The sequence below is a fragment of the Hemibagrus wyckioides genome, linkage group LG29 (genome assembly GCF_019097595.1).
Source record: "Hemibagrus wyckioides isolate EC202008001 linkage group LG29, SWU_Hwy_1.0, whole genome shotgun sequence".
Lineage (NCBI taxonomy): Eukaryota > Metazoa > Chordata > Actinopteri > Siluriformes > Bagridae > Hemibagrus > Hemibagrus wyckioides.
The window spans coordinates 13,937,337-13,961,768 of NC_080738.1; the positions used below are offsets into that span (position 1 = coordinate 13,937,337).

Genomic DNA, 24,432 nt, shown 5'->3' on the forward strand with positions numbered 1-24,432 from the left:
GTTAATGAAGTAAAAAACTAAAAACAATGGCTTCTGGGTGAAATATGTGATGAAGCAGACAGCTAACATGTCTCAGGGGATCAAGTAATTGTTCTTCATCTATCCAGGGATGCCTGTCAGGGGATATTATTAATACTGACAACATTTCCCCTCTCTTTATGTTTCCAGTTTGTCTCCTTTCTGGAGAAATCTAGAGAGCTTTCTCTCCAGGAACATGCTATTTTCTTCTACTTCAACTAGCATAATTCTGCTGTAAACATTTCTGACAAATTGCAAGCGCAGATTTGGCTAGATTTAGTGTTCCATTTCTGTAAAACTAGAGATAAACCTAATCCTGACCATAATACGATATTAAAAGAATGAGGAAGCTACAAAAGGAAATTTAAATCACATGCATGATTTGACGCCTGTTTGTCGGGTTGTTCGATATCACATCGTCGTTATTATTTTTTTATCTGATGCTCACCATTCGCTAAGGAAGAGAGATAAAAACCAGAAAGAACCAGTGATTTCATTCACCTCCACACGTCACTGCCCTTGGAGAAAGTGGAGGATTTGATGACCTCCGGTGCCATCCAGGCGTACGTCCCCGCTGTGCTCATCTTGGTGGTCTTCTGCCACTCTCGCGCCAAGCCGAAATCCGTGATCTTCAGAGTGTTTCCCTCTATCCCGTTCTTCTCTATCGGCTGAGCCAGGAGGACTGAGAGAGAGAGAGAGAGAGAGAGAGACAGACAGAAAAAGAGAGAGACACAGAGAGACAGAAAGAGAGACACAGAAAAAGAGAACAAGTGATAGAGGTAGACAGACACACAGACAGACAGAAAAAGAGACACAGAAAGAGAGAGAAAAAGAGAGAGAGAGAGAGAGAGAGAGAGAGACAGCGAGAGAGAGAGACAGACACAGAAAGAGAGAGAGATATGAAAAGAGAGAGAAAGAGAGAGACAGACATGAAAAGAGAGATAAAGAGTCAGACACAGAAAGACAGAGAGACAGACAGACAGATGCAAAAAGAGACATGGAAAGAGAGACAGAAAAATAGAGAGAGAGACAGTGAGAGATAGACACAGAAAGACAGACAGACAGACAGACGCAAAAAGAGAGACATGGAAAGAGAGACACAGAAAAATAGAGAGAGAGACAGCAAGAGATAGACACAGAGAGAGAGAGAGAGAGAGAGAGAGAGCAAGAGATAGACACAGAGAGAGAGAGAGAGAGAGAGAGAGAGAGAGAGAGAGAATATAGATGTGTAAATATTGAACTTTTACATTTCCGTTCAATGAAAAACTCTTTCCAAGCTTCACTCATCACTGTATTTCAGCCACATGTCTAATAAGATAGAACAGATTCTATATAAAATATTCAGATAGTTAAACATTACTGAGGCAGAAACCTGACAGACACACAACATGGATAACAGACAGGTACGAACAGTCTCTCTGGGGTGTGTGTGTGTGTGTGTGTGTGTGTGTGTGTCTGGTTGCTCAGTCAGAGGGATTTGTATGATGGATGATAATCTAAGCCTAATGAGACACACATCTGAAGGGTTAGAAGGGGAATTTAAGGCGTTCAAACCAACACATCTGGTGGGATTTGTTTTATCTCGGGAGCACGGGTGTGACGCTAGCTTCAGCGCGCTCCAAAAGAAATACAAGTGTACGTGTGTTGCCATTATCAGGTTTATTCTGCGGCCATCCTGACGTGTCCGGGGTAAGAATATCACACGTGATGAGAACGGAGTATGAATTCTAATCAATTATTGTCACGTGGAACGAGCAAGAATGTGAAATGATGCAGTGTGAGTGGGCTCTATCACTCTACTATAATACTGTCTGTCTGCTGGCCTGTCTCTCTCTCTGTGTCTCTCTCTTGAACTCTCTGTCTGTCTGCTGGTCTGTCTCTCTCTCTCTGTGTGTCTCTCTCTTGAACTCTCTGTCTGTCTGCTGATCTGTCTCTCTCTCTCTATGTCTCTCTCTTGAACTCTCTGTCTGTCTGCTGATCTGTCTCTCTCTCTCTGTCTCTCTCTTGAACTCTCTGTCTGTCTGCTGATCTGTCTCTCTCTCTCTCTGTGTCTCTCTCTTGAACTGTCTGTCTGTTGATCTGTCTCTCTCTCTGTCTCTCAGTCTGTCTTTCTCACTCACTCACTCACTCACTCACTCACTCACTCACTCACTCACTCACTCACTCACTCTGTCTGTCTGTCTCTCAGTATGTCAGTCTGTCTGCTGGTCTCTCTCTCTCTGTCTCTCTCTTGAACTCTCTGTCTGTCTGTCTGTCTCTTTCTCTGTCTGTCTCTCTGTATGTCAGTCTGTCTGTCTCTTTCTCTGTCTGTCTGTCTGTCTGCTGGTCTGTCTATCTCACTCCCTCTCTGTCTCCGGTTATGTCAGTCTGTCTGCTGGTCTGTCTGTCTCTCTCTTGAACTTTCTCTCTGTCTGTCTGTCTGCTGGTCTGTCTCTGTCCCTCTCTCTGTATGTCAGTCTGTCTGCTCGTCTGTCTCTCTCTTGGACTCTGTCTGTCTGTCTACTGGCCTGTCTGTCTCTCTTTTTCTCTCTCTCTTGGCCTCCCTCTCTCTCTCTCTCTCTCTCTCTCACTTCCTCTTTGTTGGCTGAAAAGCAGAAGCGTGTGCATATGTGAGACGTCATGACTGAATGCGCCGTGAGACTTTTGAGGGTGGGGAGAAACAGAGTTGCAACTTTGCCAGCACTCTTCCTGCAAACTCTCCCCCTACACAGACACACACACACACACACATAGTCACAGAGTCAGCATGTTGTGCACAGCATGCACTGCAGTGGAAATACAAAAGGGGACCTGTGCAGCTACACACACACACACACACACACACACAGGCGTCTTTCAGTATCTCCAGATAGCCATCACTATCTGAGTGGAATTCGGACTCAGAACGCACAGTGAAATGTGGTGTGTTAGGCAGACATGAAACAGCTCCTGTCTTCATTTTCTTCATTTTCAAGAACACACACGATGCTCACTGCTCACTGCAGTTTCTCTCCGAAAATCCTCACCAACCCAACCCAACCCAACGCCTGCAAGCCAGCACCCATGAGCATGCCAAAAAGGATGGCAGAGAGAAGTCTACCACACACACACACACACATACACACACACACACACAGAAAAAGTGGTGGTTTCCTCAGGCTCGTTCTTGTGACCTCCCCCACAGGACGTGACGCAAATCTGACCTGCTGAAAAGTTCCTCAAAAGAGGAGAGAAAATATCCATTGTTCAGCTCTGCTATAACTCGAGACTCGCAAAAACACACACCAGAAACACACCAGACATGCCAGCTTATAAAAACACAACTTACATCTGGAGTCAGTCCTGACAAAACACATACCAAAATATCACCAAAATATATTTTCACATTTAAAATAAAATAAAATTAAATTAAATTGATAAAAATAAATAAAAATAAATAAAATTTAAAAATAAAATAAAATTTAAAAATTACATAAAATTTAAAAAATAAAATAAATAATAAAAAATTAAATTAAATTAAATTAAATTAAATAAATAGGGACAGTCAAAAATACAAAAAGCACAAAAAAAACCCCCAGAAAATTACTGAAGGTTTTTTTTGTTCAACCTCAGTGCTACTGAATATTCGATTCTGCTTGGCACAACATGCATCGATTAACTTTCTAACCGAAGCTCCGTCACAGGCGGTAAACATCAATATTGTGATGTTTTCTTTGAGGAGACGTTTAGCGTTGCTGGAAGGAGTCTCCAGTGTCAGTATCAATATCAGTGCTTTGGAATTAAGTTAGTATTAAGCTAGTTTTAGGACAGGAAATTTTCGTGGATGTTCCACACCATTAAATGTAAGAAGGGCTTAGTTTTTATCCGTTTCTAGTTAAAAGACTTTCTCCAGACTCGCAAAAACACACACCGGAAATGCACCAGACACACCAGCGTATAAGAACACAACTGGAGTTACATCTGGAGTTGACCCCCGACAAAACAGATAAATTACCAATATAAAATATGTTCATGTTTTTTAATAAATAAATAAATATATATATATAAAGGAATAAATAAATAAATAAATAAATAAATAAAATTCTTTGACTAGAAACGAATAAAAAAGTCAATCTTTAACTAAATAATCAATTAAATAATTAACAATTGTTATGGTATAAGAGGAATAAAACACTTTGCAACCTGTAGCTTGTGGAAAAAAAAAATAAAAAATTTCTTTGTGGTAAATCAACTTTGCATCAAGTTATCATTGGTCGTGTTCCTATAATATAAAATACAATAATATATATATATATATATATATATATATATATATATATATATATTTTAAAAAGATACCTATAGAAATATATTCAGAAATCACAAACCCATTGTTCCACAGCAGACTGTGTACATTAGGATTTAGATTTGAAGTCTGATAACTTCACCAGAAAGGACTTCATGTTAGCACATGAATAAATTCAGAAATCAAGCTAAAGCTCATCGAAGGTGCTGAAAAACTCCTGGTTAAACAATAAAAAGGTCATTATTTTCTATAAACCCACACTACGGTGTCATCCAGATGAGGAAGGGTTGCTCATTAGCGATAAATAAAAAAAACTGAATTTCCAATTTTTTATCATTTATATTCCAAATTTTTATATTGCCGTAAAGCTGTTTGCGACATCATCGATCGCTACACAAATAACACCGTATTAATTATATCAGCTTTGGAAACTGGATTCTTCATTTGTTTCAGAGAAAGAGGTTTCATTGATGAAAACGGTCACTATACACCTACAATGCACCATAGTCCCATTTTCCCAAGTAACAGCATGAGTAATGAAAATCTTTTCATATTTCCTCTGCCTTCATCATGACAGAGCCGTCACTAAGCTCCCTCGAAACCGGGAATCCAGCGTTCTCCATCTTGCCAGTCTGACATACTGGAGCCTTTGTGAAGTGAGAATCTCACATTTTCTCTTGTTTCTAGCCAAAACATGGTTTCTTAGCTGCGACACACCCTACAGAACCGTTCCTTCCCACAGTCCAAGTGCTGACTTGGGTGCCAGATGCTGAGCAAGTATTTGCCTGACTTTATTTCTAGCCCTTAAGGAAATGGTGACCTTCGAGTATTGTTCATCTCATCGCAGACAGTTCTGGCTTCTCTGTAACGTTTACCGTCTCCGGTCGCTTTCTCTACTTTCCTGTAACCATCATCCCATACACCAAAGCCGTGACCTGGATAAACAGCATGGCTGGACGTTTTATAGCATCGAATCAATGCTGCTGCTTGAAATTAAGGAAATACTTAGTCACATCGAAGGCTTTGGGAGGCGAGTGTGTTTGAATTTGTTTTTGAGAGAATGGCCACAATTATTGGAACGGTTATTGGCAGACACCACCTACTTTATTGCAGCTATATGTCAGCGTGATTAATGAATCAGTGATCTCAATCTAGAATCTTGACTACACTCCAAGCCTTGATTTCGTCAATTACGATCATAATGATAATACAGGCCACAGGCTGTCTTGAGTACGAACACTCAGACGTTTTATTTCTGTCTTGCCGTGTTTGTCCAAGGTGGTTCGTTTAATCTGGATGGAATCGAATGCAAAAGATTTGACTCTTTGAATTGACTCTTAGTCTTCAAAGCCTGGAAGAATTGTTATGCAGTCTACATGAAGAAATAAAGAAATTAATTTTAACAAAAAAAATGGTTAATATACTTCCAAGTCAATTGATTCACAAAGCTTTACTGTTACTGTGTGTGGATTTGACTCACTGGAATCAGTGAGTCGACTCTTTTTGGAATCGACTCCCAGAACATTTCATGTGAACTGATAGCGGTTTGACGTGACAGAAACTATATTCAAAATATATATTGTGTATTTTACGATAGTGTAGCAGTTACCAAAAGGTACTATGAAGGTAAAATAAAAGCATAATTAATTCTTGTGTCAGCTTCAGAGACTGACTCATTATCAGAAAACGACTCTTTTTAGGATTCGACTTCCTGAAACTGAAAGCAAGCTGATGTTCATCTTATATTTTGTGTATGTTAAGAACAAAATAGGCTACCAGTTTGGAGGGGGGGTGGGGGGGGTGTTTGGCTACACATAAGGGATTAAAATGAACCTGTAGTGTGAAGTGATTTAGCGTGTAGCACAGTGTGCTTTATACCCTACAGCAACTAACTGATCTATTCATTAATTAGTTATAGCAGCCCTGTGAAGCAACAATTTATAATATGCAAAAAGTGCACACACACACGCACACACACACGCACACACACACGCACACACACACGCACACACACACGCACACACACACAGTGCAGAGTCATCATGTCTGCCTGTTCTGCTCATGGTGGAAAGCAAGGCCACTGACAGTTCATACACTTCCACTAGATTTAGAACGACACTGTGAGCAGAACAACAACAATAACCACAACAACAACAATAAAGAAGATTAAGAGTGATTCAGAGTAAGGTAAAGAGCATAAATATCAGTTCCACAGCTGAAAAAACCAAGTGACTATAGCCCACAAAAAAAGAAATACACGACAGGTCATTAGGGCAACTGAAGTGAGCCATAACCACCAATTTAGTCCTACATTCCCCCCTCCTGAGCTACGGTGATTTCAGACCAGTGTTCTCTTAAACGCTATCTGTTAGGCCCTGAGCCAGAAAGCTGTATTTTTTATTTTTTCTGTTGCGGTGGCGCAGGAAAAACGAAACAAAGGAGAGAAATGAGGGCGCGCTAGGCACCGCGCTGAATGAACACTGGCGCTAAGAGAGACAGTAACCATGGCAACGGCCTGTGTTTGTTGTTTGTTGACTGTTTGGAAGGCAGAGATGTTGGTAAGCTGAACGGCACAGGCTGAACCCGGTCACACCATACACCCACGGAGACACAACGACGGATTGTGAGACACGTTTGTGAAACGTTCCTTTGAGGAAACTTTTAACATTTGGGTTTCAGCTTTTTTATATTTCTATTTTAATCACAAGGCTGAACTCTGTGTCTGTCGGGCTCTCTAAAGAAATAAGGAGGTGAGGCCTCTGTCCCTGTCAGTCCATGTGGAAAGTAGGAGGTGTGGCCTTTGTGCCTGTCAGTCCATGTGGAAGGTAGGAGGTGTGGCCTTTGTGCTAGTCACTCTCAGAGAAGGAGGTGTGGCCATATCTTAAGTCAGTTCCAGTAAAAGACGTTGGCCTTTGTGCCTGTCAGTCTCAGAAAAGGTGTGGTCTTTGCTTCAGTCAGTTCCAGTAAAAGAGGTGTGGGCTTTGTGCCGGTCAATCTCAGTTAAGGAGGTGTGGTCTTTGTGCCAGTCAGTCTCAGTAAAGGGGGTGTGGTCTTTGTGCCAGTCAGTCTCAGTAAAGGGGGTGTGGTCTTTGTGCCAGTCAGTCTCAGTAAAGGAGGTTTGGCCTTTGTGCCAGTCAGTCTCAGTGAAGGGGGTGTGGCCTTTGTGCCTGTCAGTCTCAGAAAAGGAGGTGTGGCCTTTGTGCCAGTCAGTCTCAGTGAAGGGGGTGTGGCCTTTGCGCCTGTCAGTCTCAGAAAGGAAGGTGTGGTCTTTGCTTCAGTCAGTTCCAGTAAAAGAGGTGTGGCCTTTGTGCTAGTCAGTCTCAGTGAAGGGGGTATGGCCTTTGTGCCTGTCAGTCTTAGTGAAGGGAGTGGGGCCTTTGTGCTAGTCAGTCCCAGTAAAGGGGTGTGGCCTTTGTGTCAGTCAGTCTAAGTGAAGGAGGTGTGGCCTTTGCAGCAGTCAGTCTCAGTAAAGTGGGTGTGGCCTTTGCAGCAGTCAGTCTAAGTGAAGGAGGTGTGGCCTTTGCAGCAGTCAGTCCCAGTGAAGGAGGTGTGGCCTTTGCAGCAGTCAGTCTCAGTAAAGTGGGTGTGGCCTTTGCAGCAGTCAGTACCAGTGAAGGGGAAGTGGCCTTTGCAGCAGTCAGTCTCAGTAAAGTGGGTGTGGCCTTTGCAGCAGTCAGTCTAAGTGAAGGAGGTGTGGCCTTTGCAGCAGTCAGTCCCAGTGAAGGAGGTGTGGCCTTTGCAGCAGTCAGTCTCAGTAAAGTGGGTGTGGCCTTTGCAGCAGTCAGTACCAGTGAAGGGGAAGTGGCCTTTGCAGCAGTCAGTCTCAGTAAAGTGGGTGTGGCCTTTGCAGCAGTCAGTACCAGTGAAGGGGAAGTGGCCTTTGCAAAATTCCGTCTCAGTGAAGGAGGTGTGGCTTCTGCACCTGCTAGCTTCTGTGAGACACATCCTGTCCCAGTTATTTCCAGTATTAAAAAAAAGGCTCACAATTTATTGAATACAATCAGACTGAACTGTATTATATTATTGACAGCTCAGTTTCTGACATGAACTCTATCACGGCTTTAAACACCCTCATAAAACTCAGTCCCCTTGTGTCTCTTTTCTCACCCTCCATTCTGTCTTCGTCTCCTTGCTCTGTCCTTCCTCCCTTCACTATTGTACTGCTTGTCTTCCATTCCCAGCCTGCATTCTCTCTTCCTCCCTCTCTCTCCCTCTCTCTCTCCATAACCTTTCTACATTCTCTCCGTGTGTGATTACCCTCTCTCTTTGTGTAAGTGTATGTGTGTGTATGAGTGTGAGGTTGCCAGACAGCGTGCGTGTCAGTGCGCTGCTCCCCTGAGAGACAAAGCCGTCCTTCTTCCAGGGGAAAACCCCCACCCTGCCGGAATTCTGCTCCCACCCACGGTCCGGAGAGAGGGAGAGAGAGACGGATGAAAGAAAAATAGGACAGGTCACGATACTAATGACGTTCAGAATATCCCACCTCGTTACACCCTGCGTCCACTGAAACTATTTCACATTATACCACAGATTTCTCTAATCTGATTGGTCAGCACCTCGGCAAACCCACTCGATCTGATATGGTATCGTATCTAGTAGTAGCAGGGAATTTTCCAGGACTTAAATTATGTGGCACGTCCACTATAACAAAAGTCTAAAAATAAAAGGATCAAGGAAAACAGTATATAACATTTGATAGCGTTAAGTAATTAGTCATGACATGAGCTAGAAAAATTATGGAAGCTGTGTATGAGCTGGCTAATAAGAGTATTGATCCACCGGCAAGCAACTCGCTCTCTACATAACACTGGTCTCGGTTGTCATAAAGTTGTGGCTCTATTTAGCAACGAACACTGATTTACTGATATCTGGTTACATATTAACCCAAATCATGATCCATTAACCTCCGCGAAAGCCTGATGATCTGGAGGCATGTCAGTCATGAGCTGATGGTTAACTAGCCTTAGTGCTAGCATTGTTTCAGAGAAAGTTTTTGAGGCATTTTAGCATAGAAATGTTTATGCGTCCCTTGATGATTCAGCCTTTATCAGGTTCAGGATCCAATATTAGTTCTGGGAACAGAGGTGGAAACGTACAGCTGGATGAATGGGTAATAACAGGGCTATAAAAACCCCTAATACACAGCCTGCGGGCTCGGGCCCGTTCTCCTCCCCTCCGTTCCTCTTCCACTCCCAAGCTAACTGCTACCACAAATAGTGCTTAGAGAGCAAAACCTAGGTTATTGCACAACTCTGTACATTCGAGCATACTTGGGCTCTCTCAATCACACAAACACAAATATATATCTCTATAACTCTTCTAACATTATAGAAGGCACATCTCTCATTTCGGGAAACGATATATAAGCATGGCATCATTAAACCTATACATCTGTTTTCATGTACTAGTCAACATGGGAAAATTAGCGTACAGCCAAATGATGACATTAGCAACCAGTGTTACTCTATGCTAAGTACAACAATAATTTAAAAAATACTTTCGGACCCTGTAGCTAGTGACTCAACACGGTGTACATTGTGAATTTAATCTATTTTAAGAAATTACAACTTACATATATGTGAATATGATGTACTACTGAAAAATGAGTCCTAGCTGTTGTTATGCTAGCGTGATTCTAGCCGTTTTATCTAGTTGAGTTTGAACAGTGCATATTCTGCATCGAGGATTTTTTTTATTTTTATGTGCTCCAGGCTCGGAAAACTCCTTCGCATTTAGCGTCCACTGGACTTCCTGCTCCGCTTGACCCTTCAGTGTCTCTGTTTTCCTACCGCACTCATCCGGTTTACACGCCTTCTCCAACAACATGCTACACAAACAAGTGTACACGTGCAAAGGACGATGTTTTTCTGACAGAAATAAGGGTGGATTTTCGACCGCTTTCGCTTCTTCGTCGTGAAAAATGGTTCATTCTTTTTAAATTGATATTTTGAAAGAAATCAGTTGACATTATGGCGAGGGTTTCTGTCAGTTTTAAAAAATATATTATCCAATCCTTAGAGTGATATGACTTGATATGATTATTTCCCAGCCTTAAAGCGCTCTAATTGCGAAGCAATTTGCTAAAGAATGATGCATTAATCAATTTATTTGTTTATATTAATGTGCGCTGAACCGTTACAGCTATATTGTACCTCAGGTTTCCTCACAAAAATCTTTTATTCCGACAAAAAAAAGCTGCTGGCTATCAAGAAAGCACAAAAGTTACCTCCGTATCTCTGTCTCCAACGGAAAACGTCACCATATCAACAAACAATTATTAGGTCTACGGTGAAACATATTAAAACAAGTGCAATTATATCAATCTTGGACTCATAACTACTATAAGAGCTGCTTATATCAGTTCCTCCAACAAAACTCTGCATTATTCGTAGATCATGTCTAGATTTTCTGCAGATTTAAGCCGAAGAAAGTGTTCACAATCACAAACAACTCTGAAATTCAAGAGTCGAATTTAATCAGCCAATCAGAATCGAGAATTCAACAGCGCTATGGTACAGTGCCATTTGGGGGTTTTTTTCACCACATAACAACTCTCATGGTTGGCAACGAGGTTGACCGTCATAAGTCGACACTTCCGTGTGTTGTTTTCAAACGTACTAGTGAAAGATTGATATTTGGGGTTTTGTTTTCTGATCTACAGCACCATCCGAGGATCCGTAGCTTCCAGGACGTACAGCTGTCCAAACAGCCGGCCAACATTTACACCCGAATACAAAAACAAAACATTGTTTTGTTGCCATTGGTTGGGTCAGCTTAACTGTTAAACAGAAAAGTGACCAACAGACTCGCCAAGACACTTATGAATTAAAAGGCTGTAGGGTTCGAGCTCGATATCAGCAGATCCCATGCATTGCGGTTCATTTGAGCTGTATTTAATCTTAAATACAAAGATTCAGCTGGTTCTGATACCAAATTGTTAATGTTGGATACCATGGACATCATTTAATCTGAAACTAAACAAAAACAACTAGTCTATTGTTTACTGATTCTGATTAAAGATTAATTCTATTTGAATTCCATTTAATTGCGTCTTTCCATACTAACAGCTGACACAGGGATTTCTATAATAGCTGCTCAATACAAACAAAAAATAAAAATTATGCGATCGCATTTTCTATAAGACGTCTGTTTAGCATTCATGGAAGGAGTCTCCAGTGCTGGAGTTGAAAGAAGTTTTCCATCTTCCGAATGGAGGATTTCGGTTTCCATGACAACCTGCGGGGTTTTTTTTTGGGCTTTTTTATTGTTCGTTTGTTTTATAAACTTTAACATTGCTGGGGTAAAAAAAAAAAAAAAAAAAAAAAAAAATTGGCTAGTGATTAATTATTTCGTAAATGTCACGCAATAGTAAATGCTATAAGCTATAAAGCACTACACTGTTTAAGTAATCATTAGAAATATTAGCCAGGACATACTGCTAAAGGAAAAAATGGTTGATTATTTCCGATCTTAGAATTATGCAGCACACATCAGTGCCACAGTTTGCCTTAGACATCTGGATAAATCACAAATAGAGTACTAGAGGGTTTATAGTGTAATATGAAGGGACTATATCACTGTCATGTACATGTATACTATATATTTTATATCATAAGCAAAACCTTTCTATCCGGATGCACAAAAACAAAAAAATTAGCAAACAGGAACATTACCATAGAGAAAACCTTTTAGAAAAATCACAACCCTTTTATTAAGAGATTACAAGCAGAAATAAAACAAGAGAATAAAAGACAAAAACAAATAGAATCAATTTCTCACTAGTAAGTTAACTTGAACTCTTCTATACGCCCACTCGGATCTCTTCTGTCTGACGGACACCTGCCCTCCTCCTGCCCACATTTCCCTCAGCCATCTCCGGATACAGCCAGCTCTCTTTTCCAAAATAAAGAGACAATAACGCTGTGCTGCCTTTCCTTATCAGCCTCGGCCAAAGAAGACAGGGAGGGGAAAATGCTGACTAGTGCCCTCTGTTTCCTGTCCTTTTTTAAACTGTTCACTTAAAACAACTCTCTGGCTTCAGAACGGTGCCGATTTTATCAGACTGCGTTTCCTTTGATAGAAAACACACACACACACACACAACTTCTTCCGCTGTAGGAAAATTCTTAATATGAAGAATCTGTTGCTTCATTCCACTTAATACGTTTCGTCCTTACGATGTGAGGGTAGAGTATACTACTGGCTGAATACATCAATAAATCTTCCACTAAAACATCCATTATGTATCAATACACACAATACACAAGATTTATCCACACACAAGAACGCACACATTTCTTCCTACAACACAACTGCACTGATTTGTGCCGCGATCTGCATCGCACTTCAGCTATCTCGATGTGACACGCCGCCTCGTCAACCCTGTTCACGCTTCATATTAGCACCTGCCTTGTTAAGAAACAGTCTATAACTGCTATTTCATAAGCGGTAACGAGAACAAGCTAGTCTGTAACCATAAATGGATAAAAACTTTTTAGATTGTATAAGAGGAACTACAAGACCGATCCAGGTTAGGCTGCAGGACCCAATCGGTATTTTACATAATCGTCATGATTAATATTACTGTTTAGGAATATGTCTAAGAAGACACGATGATCCCATGATTTTTGGTGTTTGTTCTAATATTCACGATAACCTGGTCGGCTCTTTGCGCGTCTCGACGTAGCACGTAATGGAGGAGGGTGTCGACGATAAGTCGTTGACGTTATAGTTTAGTTAAAGATCTACATGAAGAGATAAGCAAGATCCAAGCGAATACTAGCGAGCATAATTTCACAAATAATTAAAATTATTTAAATTTGAGCTTGTTTTTTGTTTTTGGAATTTATTTCTTGACATTGGAGCATCCTTAAATTAGCCAATTATCAAAAGAAAAAAAAATTAATTAATTAATTAATTAATTAATCAAAAAAGTAAAAGAATAAATAAATAAATATAGAAACAAACTAAAAAAAGTAAAAGAAAAAATTAAATTAAATTAAATTAAATAAATAAATGAATGTGCAAAATGAATAGAACTGTAGTGAATATCTCTGGATATCATGGCAGTGTAACAATTTAGGGAAAAATAAATCCCACAAACTCATTTTTCTCAGGATAGAACAACACCACTAGACTGGATTAGAAAACTATAGCAAGAAAGACAGCTGTCTCTTAAAGTCCTAGAGAGAAAGAACTATCGTGAGATGCTGCAGTAAGGATTTCTGTGTAAGTCATCTCATATCTCTCTTTCTCTTTCTTTCTCTCTCTCTCTCTCTCTCTCTCTCTATAATCATGCCGTCTGATTAGACCCCACATTCCTCTAGAATGTCACGCAGCCCTAAATTACCCCCATGAAACCAATAGGCCAGGTATGGGTGTGGTGCAGAGAGAGGCAAAGAGAGAGAGAGGCAGAGAGAGAGAGAGAGAGAGAGAGAGAGAGAGACAGAGAGAGAGAGAGAGAGAGATGAAGAAAGATTTTTTCAATAAACTATATATATATATATATATTTTTTTTTTTTTTTTAAGTACAGGCTTACAAATTAGAAATATGCACGACATGCTATATGAAGCCATGGAAAACCACAATACGCTGGTTATATCTGATTCCTGTTCTCTCGGGAGAAAATGAGGGACAAAAGAAGGAAAGTGGAGAGAGAGAGGAAAAAAGAGAGAGAAAAAGAGACAGACAGACAGAGAGAGAGAGAGAAGGGAAAAAGTGTTGACGTTCTTGAGAAAGGCCAGGACCGAGTGCTTAGCTTTGGCGCGTTCCCACGATTTCCCAGCTATCCTAGGGAGTGTGTGTGTGTGTGTGTGTGTGGGCTCGGGTGAATATTTGTTGCCTGGGTGAGGCAAGTACACTCAGTCTGTGTGTGTCTGTGTCATTGCACTAGCACTTCATTCACTTTAAACATGCTAATGGATAACGTGTGCATGTATGCATGCATGTGTCAGTGTGTGTGTGTGTGTGTGTTTGTGTGTGTGTGTTTGTGTGTGTCTAAAAGAGCTTCCTTTCTGTATTTGCTTGCAGTGGAATTCCAGTTATGGGCCCTGGCTTGTGGCCAAAGCTTTTCCCATCAGCAGCACTACTGATGCAAGGCTGCCTTCTCAGCATTTCTTGTTAGTGCAACACACACACACACACACAATCTATCTATCTATCTATCTATCTATCTATCTATCTATCTATCTATCTATCTATCTATCTATCTATCTATCATATACTTTACTGACTTTGGGTCATTTATTCATTTAATTGTCTAACTGTTTATATTTTAATAATTAAAATAAATGTTAAAAAATTATGTAACAATTATAATAAAAAATTAATTATTTTTTTTTAATTAAATAATGTTTAAAAAATGATTACATCATGCATTAAATTTTTTTAAGAAATGTTAATTTAATATTTTATTATTTTATTTTAATAATGTTTAAAAAATGATTACATAATGCATTAAATTTTTTAAAAAATGTTAATTTAATATTTTATTACTGTAAAAAATATTTCAAAAAATAACATACATGAAATAATTTAAATATTAAATAACATGCATCGCGATTCGGTCTTCTGCTTACACTATAAATGTGTGTTAGGCTGGCTCGAACACTTTAAACCCCTTACAGCAATGTTAATTAGACCAAATATTTTAGATTAAATAGAGATTAAAGTCTGATATTGAGTCTATATTCAGCTTTTCTTCACATATACACTGATCTGCTGGTTTTGTGTCCCAGTGCACTATGAACTCTGAGATTCAGCTCTGGAAAAAGAGCCAGCTGATTAAAACCGCCTCTGCTTAAATGTAAGAATCGATCACTGGGGCGTCTTCAAATAAACAAGACAAAAGGGCGCTTGAGAGGGAGCATTATATGTTCCTGGCACCGTCCCATATAACTCACTCTTTCCTTACACACACACACACACACCTGTAGCAATATCTGCTGACTGATAAACCCCCATATTTCCTGTCTAGTTCTCCTCCTAGTGCCCTAAGACGAGTGCCTTGCTCTCCTCGCTCTCTAGACCGTGGTATATTTAGCAAAAACTTTCTAATAAAATAAAATTACCCTTATTGTCTAAGATTTACATGGCTCTGTCCCAAATAACTCCACTGTGTGTATACATCTCTCGAAACAGAGCAGCGAACGAGTGAAATCCAGGATGCCGTGCAAACCTCTGGGATGACTGGTGAGTGAGTTCAAAGTGATAGACAGAGAGAGAGAGAGAGAGAGAGAAAGAGAAAGAGGAAAGAAAAACACAGGATGCCACATTCTGGCATGACAGAGCTCAGGAGACAAGTAAGGACAAGTCCAGGACAAAGGGTTATGGAAAGAACAGAAAAACAAGGGGCCAGAGAGAGAGAGAGAGAGAGAGAGAGAGAGAGAGAGAGAGAGAGAGAGAGAGAGAGAGAGAGAGAGAGAGAGAGAGAGAGAGAGAGAGAGAGAGAGAGAGAGAGAGAGAGAGAGAGAGAGAGAGAGAGAGATCACAAGAGTGATCACAAGATAAAGATCACAAGAGTGGGATTGTATGTATAAAAAAAGACTGCATTATTTTTAAAAAAAGCTTCACGAGACAGGGGTGTTTTCCAGCATGCAGAAACCGGCTTATTAAAAGGTGTGAGAAAAACAACAGGTGAATAACAGATGAAAGGATGGAGCAAGAGAGAGAAGAAAAACACATAGTCATGCTGAAGAATGAGGAAAAGAAAAGGGTGGATATGTTGCTTAACCAAGTGTCACACAAGCATCACAACCATAACACACGACTAGGGCTGGGAGTCGTGACCATACTGGGATAAACTGGGTCACGCAAATAAAGATATCATGGAGCTATCTTTATTTTTTTTTTTAGAATTAAAAATAAAATTAAAAAATGACAACTGGAAACTGGATACGGTGTTCATATTATTAAATAAAATTAAATTAAATATGCACACAATTTATATATAATGTATTTTAAATATTTTTAAAAAATTACTAGAATATAAACATATAGAAATATATATTTTTTAAGAATTAAAAATAAAATTCAGTCATTCAATCACAAACTGGAAACACCTAATATGGTGTTAAAATTTTCAGATTTAATATTTAGATTTGTAAAACGTTTTTTTTTTCTGTTTTTCAGTGTTTATTTATTTTTTAATATATAAATGCCACTTTTCTGAAACTGATGCCGAAACCACAATTTTAGCTGATATCAATAATAATCCTTTTTTTTTTTTTTTTTTACTAAAAATAAAAATTATTTTTATTTTAATTCAGGAAAAAAAATCGTTTTAAAATACAACTTGAAACGCAAGTACAGCTTTCACATAAAAATCATTTTGCTTTTTTTTTTTTTAAAAAAGGCATCAATATAATAATAATAACTTATTAAATAAGTTATAATACAATAATTTGAAAAAAAAAACCAAACAATTTTTTAATGAATTTTTAATTAATTTAATAAATCAAATTTCAGCCTATTCTATTAGTATGAATTTTTTTTCCTTTGATATATCCTATTATTACTCGTAATAGGATCGTTGCCATCTCTATACAAAAAAAAATTACAATAAATTTCTTTATGTCAAAGAATTACTATATTTCTTCCACCATTTTTTGAGCCAACCTACAAAAATACTGATCATGGAATCACCGGAACGAAAAATTATTAAATTTTTATCACAGCTCACTTTCTTGAGGAGGATTTTTGATCTCTCAACAAATAAAACATGGTGTAATTCTGGCAACCCCGCTCGCTCTTATTCCACTGTTCTGAAATCAGTCAGCTCACTTCCTAAACAGACGTGTGCTAATGTTTGTGACGTTTCCCATCATGGTAACTGCTTCACTGTGTTTATAAACACTTTACAATTTGAGCAGATATTTCTGGAACATTGCTGTCCTAAAAGGTTACGACTTCATAAAAGGACAGATTTTTATTTTTAAACCTTATTTTAAACCCTGCCCATAAATTCTGCCCTACTCATTCCAGCTCTCCCTGAATAAATATACAACATTATTATTTTGACCTTTGCTCTCCTTATCGATTTCCCGGCCTTCTCAGAAAGCGTGCGCTCGATTCGCCTAACCGGAGTCATGTGACTTCTCCAGACGTTAGAGAAGATCAGCATGCAATCAGCTGAAACGTTACAAAACTGAGACAGACAGAAGGCAAACAGAGGAAGGAGAGAGAGAGAGAGAAAGCGAGAGAGAGAGAGAGAGAGAGAGAGAGAGAGAGAGAGAGAGCTGAAGGTGAAGAGGCAGTATCTGTGAGAACGATGATTAAAAGCGTGAATCATCAGTGTTGCATTAATCCGAAAATGTTTGCATTGGCAACCAACATACTGTGGATGGTTTTTTTTAATAAGAAGGCTGTTTTTAAAGACAGGAACTGCTGCTTTGTTAACGCCAAAGCCGGAATGTGTGCAATATATCTGATTGTCTGAGGTTTGCGATGGTAGTTTTGAGCTAGTTAAAAATCTAGACCACCTAGCGAAATCATCTTGCTTTCCTATGAACACTCGCGCAAAATCGCAACGCTTATTCACAAAACATCTGCATTCTGCTAGGATTTAGGCTTTAACACGTGGAAGACGGGGCCTAGACAGGGAAAACTTAACGTAACTTAATTCTGCTAGGAAAGCCTTCTTCAGAATTGTCAAAATCCACAGGTTTACAAACACACACTTGTTTTAATAGGCCGTTGTTTCTATAGCAACAACTCCTGAACCTGGGTTTTTCTTCAGCAAGCATTTTAGGAAGGAGTCTCCAGTGCCAGTGCTTTGTAAAAGGCAGAGGAAAAGCTGTAACTTCCTGTGAAAACAATCGTCACGCCACAACTGTCCTTGATTATATATACCCATGAGTGCGGAAACCGAAACATTTTATTCCTTACTAATGTACGGCGTAATTCGATCGCACCACTTAAAACTCTTCACCTTCATGCGTCCATATACGGTCGGAGATATCATGATTTCAGATACTTACATAAAGCATGGGCTTTGTTTATGTTTAAGGTAAAGTGTATGAAGAACTGGGTGCAGCCTGAGGAGGATATTTACACACAGAGCAGTTTACTTATTAATGACGTTAGGATCATGGATGCTAAAAGTGGACGGTGAATATGGGGGTAAGAGGAAAAGGGTTTTCTTCTCTCTCTTTTTTTCTGACCTGGTTCTTTAGTCATATTTTGAGATACCGAGTGCATTCTGAACAGATCTTTCAGTTTGCATCACAGTGACTCATTTCACTTTAAGACTTGCTCACACTGCAAAATGCACCTTGATTGCAAGAAGGTGGGAGACTTACTGTTGTTTGATTTGAGGTCTCTGTGAATGACAGTGACTATAGCCTCGCTGTGGAGGTACAGCATGCCTCTGGCGATCTGCACGGCCCAGTTGACCAGAATGTGTGGCGCGATGCGTCTCCCTGCCAGAGCACGGCTCAGAGGTCCACCGGACGCGTACTCCATGATCAAGCACATGTTGGGCTCCTGCAAGCACACTCCTTTGAGCGCGATGATGTTGGGGTGCGTGAGCATGGCGAAGAGGCGCGCCTCGTTGCGCACGTTCTGCGTCGTCACGCTGATGTCCTCGTCCGGGTCCTGGCGCGCGGCCTTGACCGCCACTAGCTCCCCTCGCCATGTGCCGCGGTAGACCTTCCCAAATCCGCCGACCCCGATCACCTCTTGCAAGCTGAGCTCCCGGAAATCCAGCACCTCCGGCTCGAACTGCAGCTCCACTGCCGGCCCGATTTCCCCCGTCACACTGGGACCCGGGATCTTTCCATATCCGCTAGGTTTGAGCGAGACGTAATTGGAAGGGAAGATTCCCACCTTGTTGTTGACCTTTCCAGCCCACCAGCCTTCATCCCCGGAAATTTCCGAGTCTAAAGACAGAACTTCCACCACGTCGCCCTTGCGCAGGGTGAGCTCGTCTTTGCCGGTCGCCTCATAATCAAACAGCGCTGTCCACACCGGGTTGGTGAAGTTCCCTTTCTGGGATTGCTCCAGATTTTTCCAGGGGGACAGCGTGCCGCGCGTAAATATGTTCTTCAGAGGCTCCATAGCGCTTCTTCTTCTTCTTCTTTTTTTTCTTCTTCCTCTTTACGCACGGATCCAAACAATTGGAAAACGCTCCAAATGCACACACTCTCCGGCCCCTCTCTCCAGTTTCCAAACTGTACGTGAGGATCATGGAGAGGGACTGGTGCGCTCTTACTTTTCCTCCGAAGCCAAGCGCGCTAACCATGAAAAGACGCACAGCACCGGGACACATGGAGCGCGCGGGACTCCATGAAGATGGACGTGAGAACGGTGGATGTGAGCGCAAACCTTAAGCACTCCATTAACACCAGCTTCAAGCCAAGAACAATCCGATGAGCCGACTGACAGGAAATGGATTGAATTTGATGAACTAAATTTCCCAATTAAAAACCAGTGCAACTTTTTTTTTCTTTTTTTTTTTTTTTGCTCAGAAGAATGCGCAAAAGGCAAAAAAAAAAAAAATCGCTCCTCCTTTTAAAAATAATATATATACACAAATATATGTATATATATATATGGTTATATCCTGAGGGTTTTTTTTAAAAGAACTAAAAGTCCATTTCTCCGTCCATGGTGAGTATTTTTAGTAGTGAAGTGCTTGCGGTCAGTCAGGAAGCGCAGAGAAGAATGGCAGGAAAACGCACACAAGAAAAGCAAAACTCAGAGCCTGAGACATGCACAAAGCACAAGAAAAAGTCTATCAACCTTTTTTTTTTTACAGTTCAAGTCTCCGGCAAAAATAAAAAAATAAATGAAAAAAATCCAAATCCGCAGGTGGATTGGTTTAAGTCCTAACCCATAGCTGAGCGTGTTTTTCTCGTCTTTTTCGTCTTCTTTGCCACCACTAAATTTTGAAACAGGAAGTTCCTCGCCAACTCTTTAAGAAGCGTTCCCTAATTCCCGCAAAAACACACAAAGCGCACTCCTTGTAGGTGATCCAATCCAGATAAGTCCACACACTTCTCGCTTTATTTGCTAAGAAACCGACCATCCAGACTACTTTTTTTTTTTTGCGTTACTAAACCCCCCCTGACTCACACCACATGGGAGGAGTTTCAACTTTTTTTTTTTTCTCACTTCTGGTGGCTGAATATTAAAACAACACTCGTCGCACCCTAGACACGCGCCCTATCCAGGGTGTAATACAGCGGCGTCACGCGCCCTATCTAGTGCACTATACACCGGTTGGACATGAACCTCGACAATCAGATGAGCTTTTGGACGGTCTCCTTTCGGCTGGATAAGAAAACAAGCGCTCACTCCCTAGATCAGCGCCCTGCATGCACCATACAACAATGGAAATAGGCGACCTGTCTAGCGCGCTATTTAGTGTAAATGACGGGATATTGAGATGTCCATTGTCCAACAGGAAAAGGATCAGATGACCGTCAGAACGCGATACTGTTGTTGTGTCGCTGTTAAACCGGGCTATAAGCTATGAGTAAACGGAAATGTGTTTGAAAATTTGCATTTACTCACAATAAATAAATTAAAAAATAAATAAATAAATAAATGTTTGTGTGAGTTTGGAGCTTGACTTTCAGTACTTTTAAATAAATAGATAGATAGATAGATAGATAGATAGATAGATAGATAGATTGATAGATTGATAGGCCATAGCTACACCTGTAATAAAATTAGAATTTATCCTATAAATATCGGCAAAATATCATATACATTTATCAGCATTTAAATATCCCAAATTTCTAAAGAAATAAAAAAGAAAATCTGGCAAATCCACCTGACTCTGAATTAAACCTAAATATATTTTTTCCAAATATATTTTTTCATTAAAGTAGTTTAAAATATGTATAAAAAAAATAAAAAAAATAAATAAATATATTATTTATTTATTTATTTTAATTTCAATTTTAATTATTATTATTATTATTATTATTATTATTCTCAGTGCTTGGCTTCCTAATAATGAAAGTAAGTGGGCGGGGCTTGTGTGTCGTCATTCATGCGTTTTTAAGTACTGCATCACCACGGCATGTCCCGGAACAAACAGGTTCCCCCAGCTTTATTCAGGGTTTTTTAGTAAAAAGAAAGAAAGAAAGAATAGTAGAGCTAGTCGAGTACATCACACAAACCATGAGCCGTAAACAAAAACCGAATAAAACCCAATGAAGCTGATTCTGTGCTGTTTAAGATGTAGAGAGGACAAGTTGATGTGACGTCATTAAGCAGGTACAACTTCATATGGCCTCAAAACACGAGATCAGCAACAGCATCATCTATGGGTAGATGTTGCGCTTCATGTTCTTCTTCCTTGTAGCTTCATTCAGGCAAAACACAATCCATCGCTCAACCCTGGGTCTCAATATAAGATCCATCTTTAGTACGTCTATCCTGGGATGAATGTTGCATAGCCAACCCTTGCTGGAGGAAACCAAAGGACCTGGAGAAATCTCATATAGACACAGGAGGAGAACATGTGCACAGAGCTCAGGGTCGAACCCAGGAAGCTGTGAGGCCACAATTCTGGCACTGAGACGATGAAATGAACACGAATCATAGCAAATGTAGTAGAAAACTTGTGAAATCATATTCCTTGTGTACATTTTTACACATAATAGGTGTGAAAATATTTAGAGTCTTGCCATGGATGAAGCATTTTTGCTGATGAATATTCAACTATTTAACTCACAAAGAACATTAAAATCCTATTAAGTCGCCTAGCACTTGCAAGGATCTCAATAGCACGACCTCTCAGGAAATGCTCTAACACACCATTTCATACTCCTCAGGATATTAATGTAAGTAAGTACCTCAAATAGTCAAGTATTTTTGCTTCCTCAGCATTCTCCAGGCCTCTAGAGGGCCCCGCTCGGGCTCAGTCTTTGGCTAGGAAATGCTGCCGTTCCACTTCTACACCCTCTGACGTCTCACGCCCGCGAGTCTTTGATATTATGCCGCGTGCCTGCATCACTCCCCGTGTGAACACGCAGACTCGGGGGGACTCAGAAATACAGACATTAACAAAACAGGAAGGAATGTCGAGTCGATTCATGTTGCCTGTGACGGGTTCGCTAGTTTGGGGTTAATAAAAAAAATTTAAAAAAGGGGGGGTGGGGTCAAAGGGGAAAGGGTGTGAGTCTGGAAATGCTTCACATCTAGGCGTGAACACACACACACACACACACACAAAGCACTGAGTCATCATTTCTTCAGGAAGGATGCGGTGGTTTCCGAGGCCCAGTAGCAGAGAGTTGAGACTTTGCACCGGCTATTACTAGTAATAGGCAACCACACACACACACACACACACACACACACACACACACACACACACACTTCTTCACTGAACCAATCATCATCGCTGAATCGAAGAAACGATGAGTACAGTACAAGTAGAAGTGTGCAGGTGTAAATGCGAGGCAGAAAAATAACCAAAAGTGACCACACACACACACACACACACACTCAGTGGCCTATATATATAAAGCTGAGACCAGTCTCCATACAAATGACCAAACACAAAACCACACACTCTAGTATTTATATGATTTATACGCTGTAGTGGACAAACCAGCTTGTGAATTAGCCTGTCAAGACTTGGTGAGCATCTCACGTTGGACCTTAAATCAACCACCAGCAGACGTTTTAAAAAGTGATCTGTGGCTGGAAGGCAGGAAGTTGCAGAACATTCCTAGCGTCTTGCGGCCGCTTTTGAAAAGTGCTTCCACAGTTCAACTTTTCAGAAAAGCACCAAATGACGTCAAGTGCTGACCGGTGAATAAAACCAACATGGAGGTCTGGTGAAACTTGAACTTTGGATGATCTTAAAAAGCCCACTGATATCGAAAGGGTTCATCTAGAAGAGTAAGCTACAATAACACACACACACACACACACACACACACACACACACACACACACACACACACACACACACACAGACTACTGTACAGCAACACAGTCCATTAAATCTATATGTTTAATGCAGTGATAAAGCATGACTCAGAGTTTTGCGATGAGAACCTGACTTCCTCGAAGACTATGCAAAACAGAGTACGCAAAACAGACTGAGAATTTGTAAAATGTTCCCTTTCTACCATAAGCTGCTGACACACCTGTCCAGACGTATACAAGCCTCACGTGCGCCATGGGTATCAGTCTCTCTGACTGAGATACACTACACTGCCAAAAGTTTTGGGACACCCCTCTAAATCGAGTTCAGGGGTTCGTCTCAGTCCCTTAGTTCTAGTGAAAGGAACTCTTAATGCTTCAGCTTCATACCAAGACATTTTGGACAATTTCATGCTTTGTGGGAACAGTTTGGGGATGACCGCTTCCTGTTCCAACATGACTGCACACCAGTGACCAAAGCAAGGTCCATAAAGACATGGATGAGTGAGTTTGGTGTGGAGGAACTTCACAGAGTCCTGACCTCAACATCTCTGGGATGAATTAGAGCGGAGACTGCGAGCCAGGTCAAAACTGGGACGTCTGCCTTTACATGCACATGAATGTAATATGGAGTCGTCCCGCCCTTTACAGCTATAACAGCTTCAACTCTTCTGGGAAGGATTTCCACAAGGTTTAGGAGTGTGTTCATGGGAATTTTTGACCATTCCTCTAGAAGCGCATTCGTGAGGTCAGGCACTGATGTTGGACGAGAAGGTCTGGCTGTGAGGCAGCTGTTACTATAGAAACAATCAGCCCAAGCGCATTAACAGACTTGCGATTTAAGTTACAGCCAAAACGTCCATCTGAGCAGCCGTCAGAGTAAACTGACGTAAAGGATACCTTTCTAAGACGCATGACGTCTTCAGCCTGTTTCCAAGACGTGTAGATATTTTGCTTTCAGAGCGATTCTTCAACTTGGGCTGGAAAAACGACATGCTTTATTCAAAAGAATTCACAGATTCATGCCTTCATCTTTATCTATTTATGAAATTCTCCATGAATACTCACACACACTCACTAAAAAAAAAAAAAAATAGATCAAGATCATTATACCGAAATTTGCACTTTATTCACTCATACAAAATAATAAGAATGTTAAAAGTTTCACATACAGCCTCTGAGCAGCCATAATTTTACACATCTGAAGAGAGACAGCCACAAAAACAAACAAACAAACAAACAAAAAAAAAAAAAACAGGTAAGG

The 24,432-nt window shown here is 40.4% G+C and overlaps 1 protein-coding gene across 1 annotated transcript in view; it reads right to left on the reverse strand.

Moving 5' to 3' along the window:
• LOC131349045 (mitogen-activated protein kinase kinase kinase 11) overlaps positions 1-20,361 on the reverse strand; it is a 31,001-nt gene extending 10,640 nt beyond the window's left edge. The window contains exons 1-2 of the mRNA XM_058384366.1: positions 18,581-20,361; positions 520-700 (exon numbers count right to left, since the gene is read on the reverse strand). Coding sequence (XP_058240349.1) covers positions 520-700; positions 18,581-19,337 — 938 coding nt within the window. The 5' untranslated portion in view covers positions 19,338-20,361. The remainder of the gene's footprint in view (positions 1-519; positions 701-18,580) is intronic.
• Positions 20,362-24,432: the final 4,071 nt, after the last annotated feature.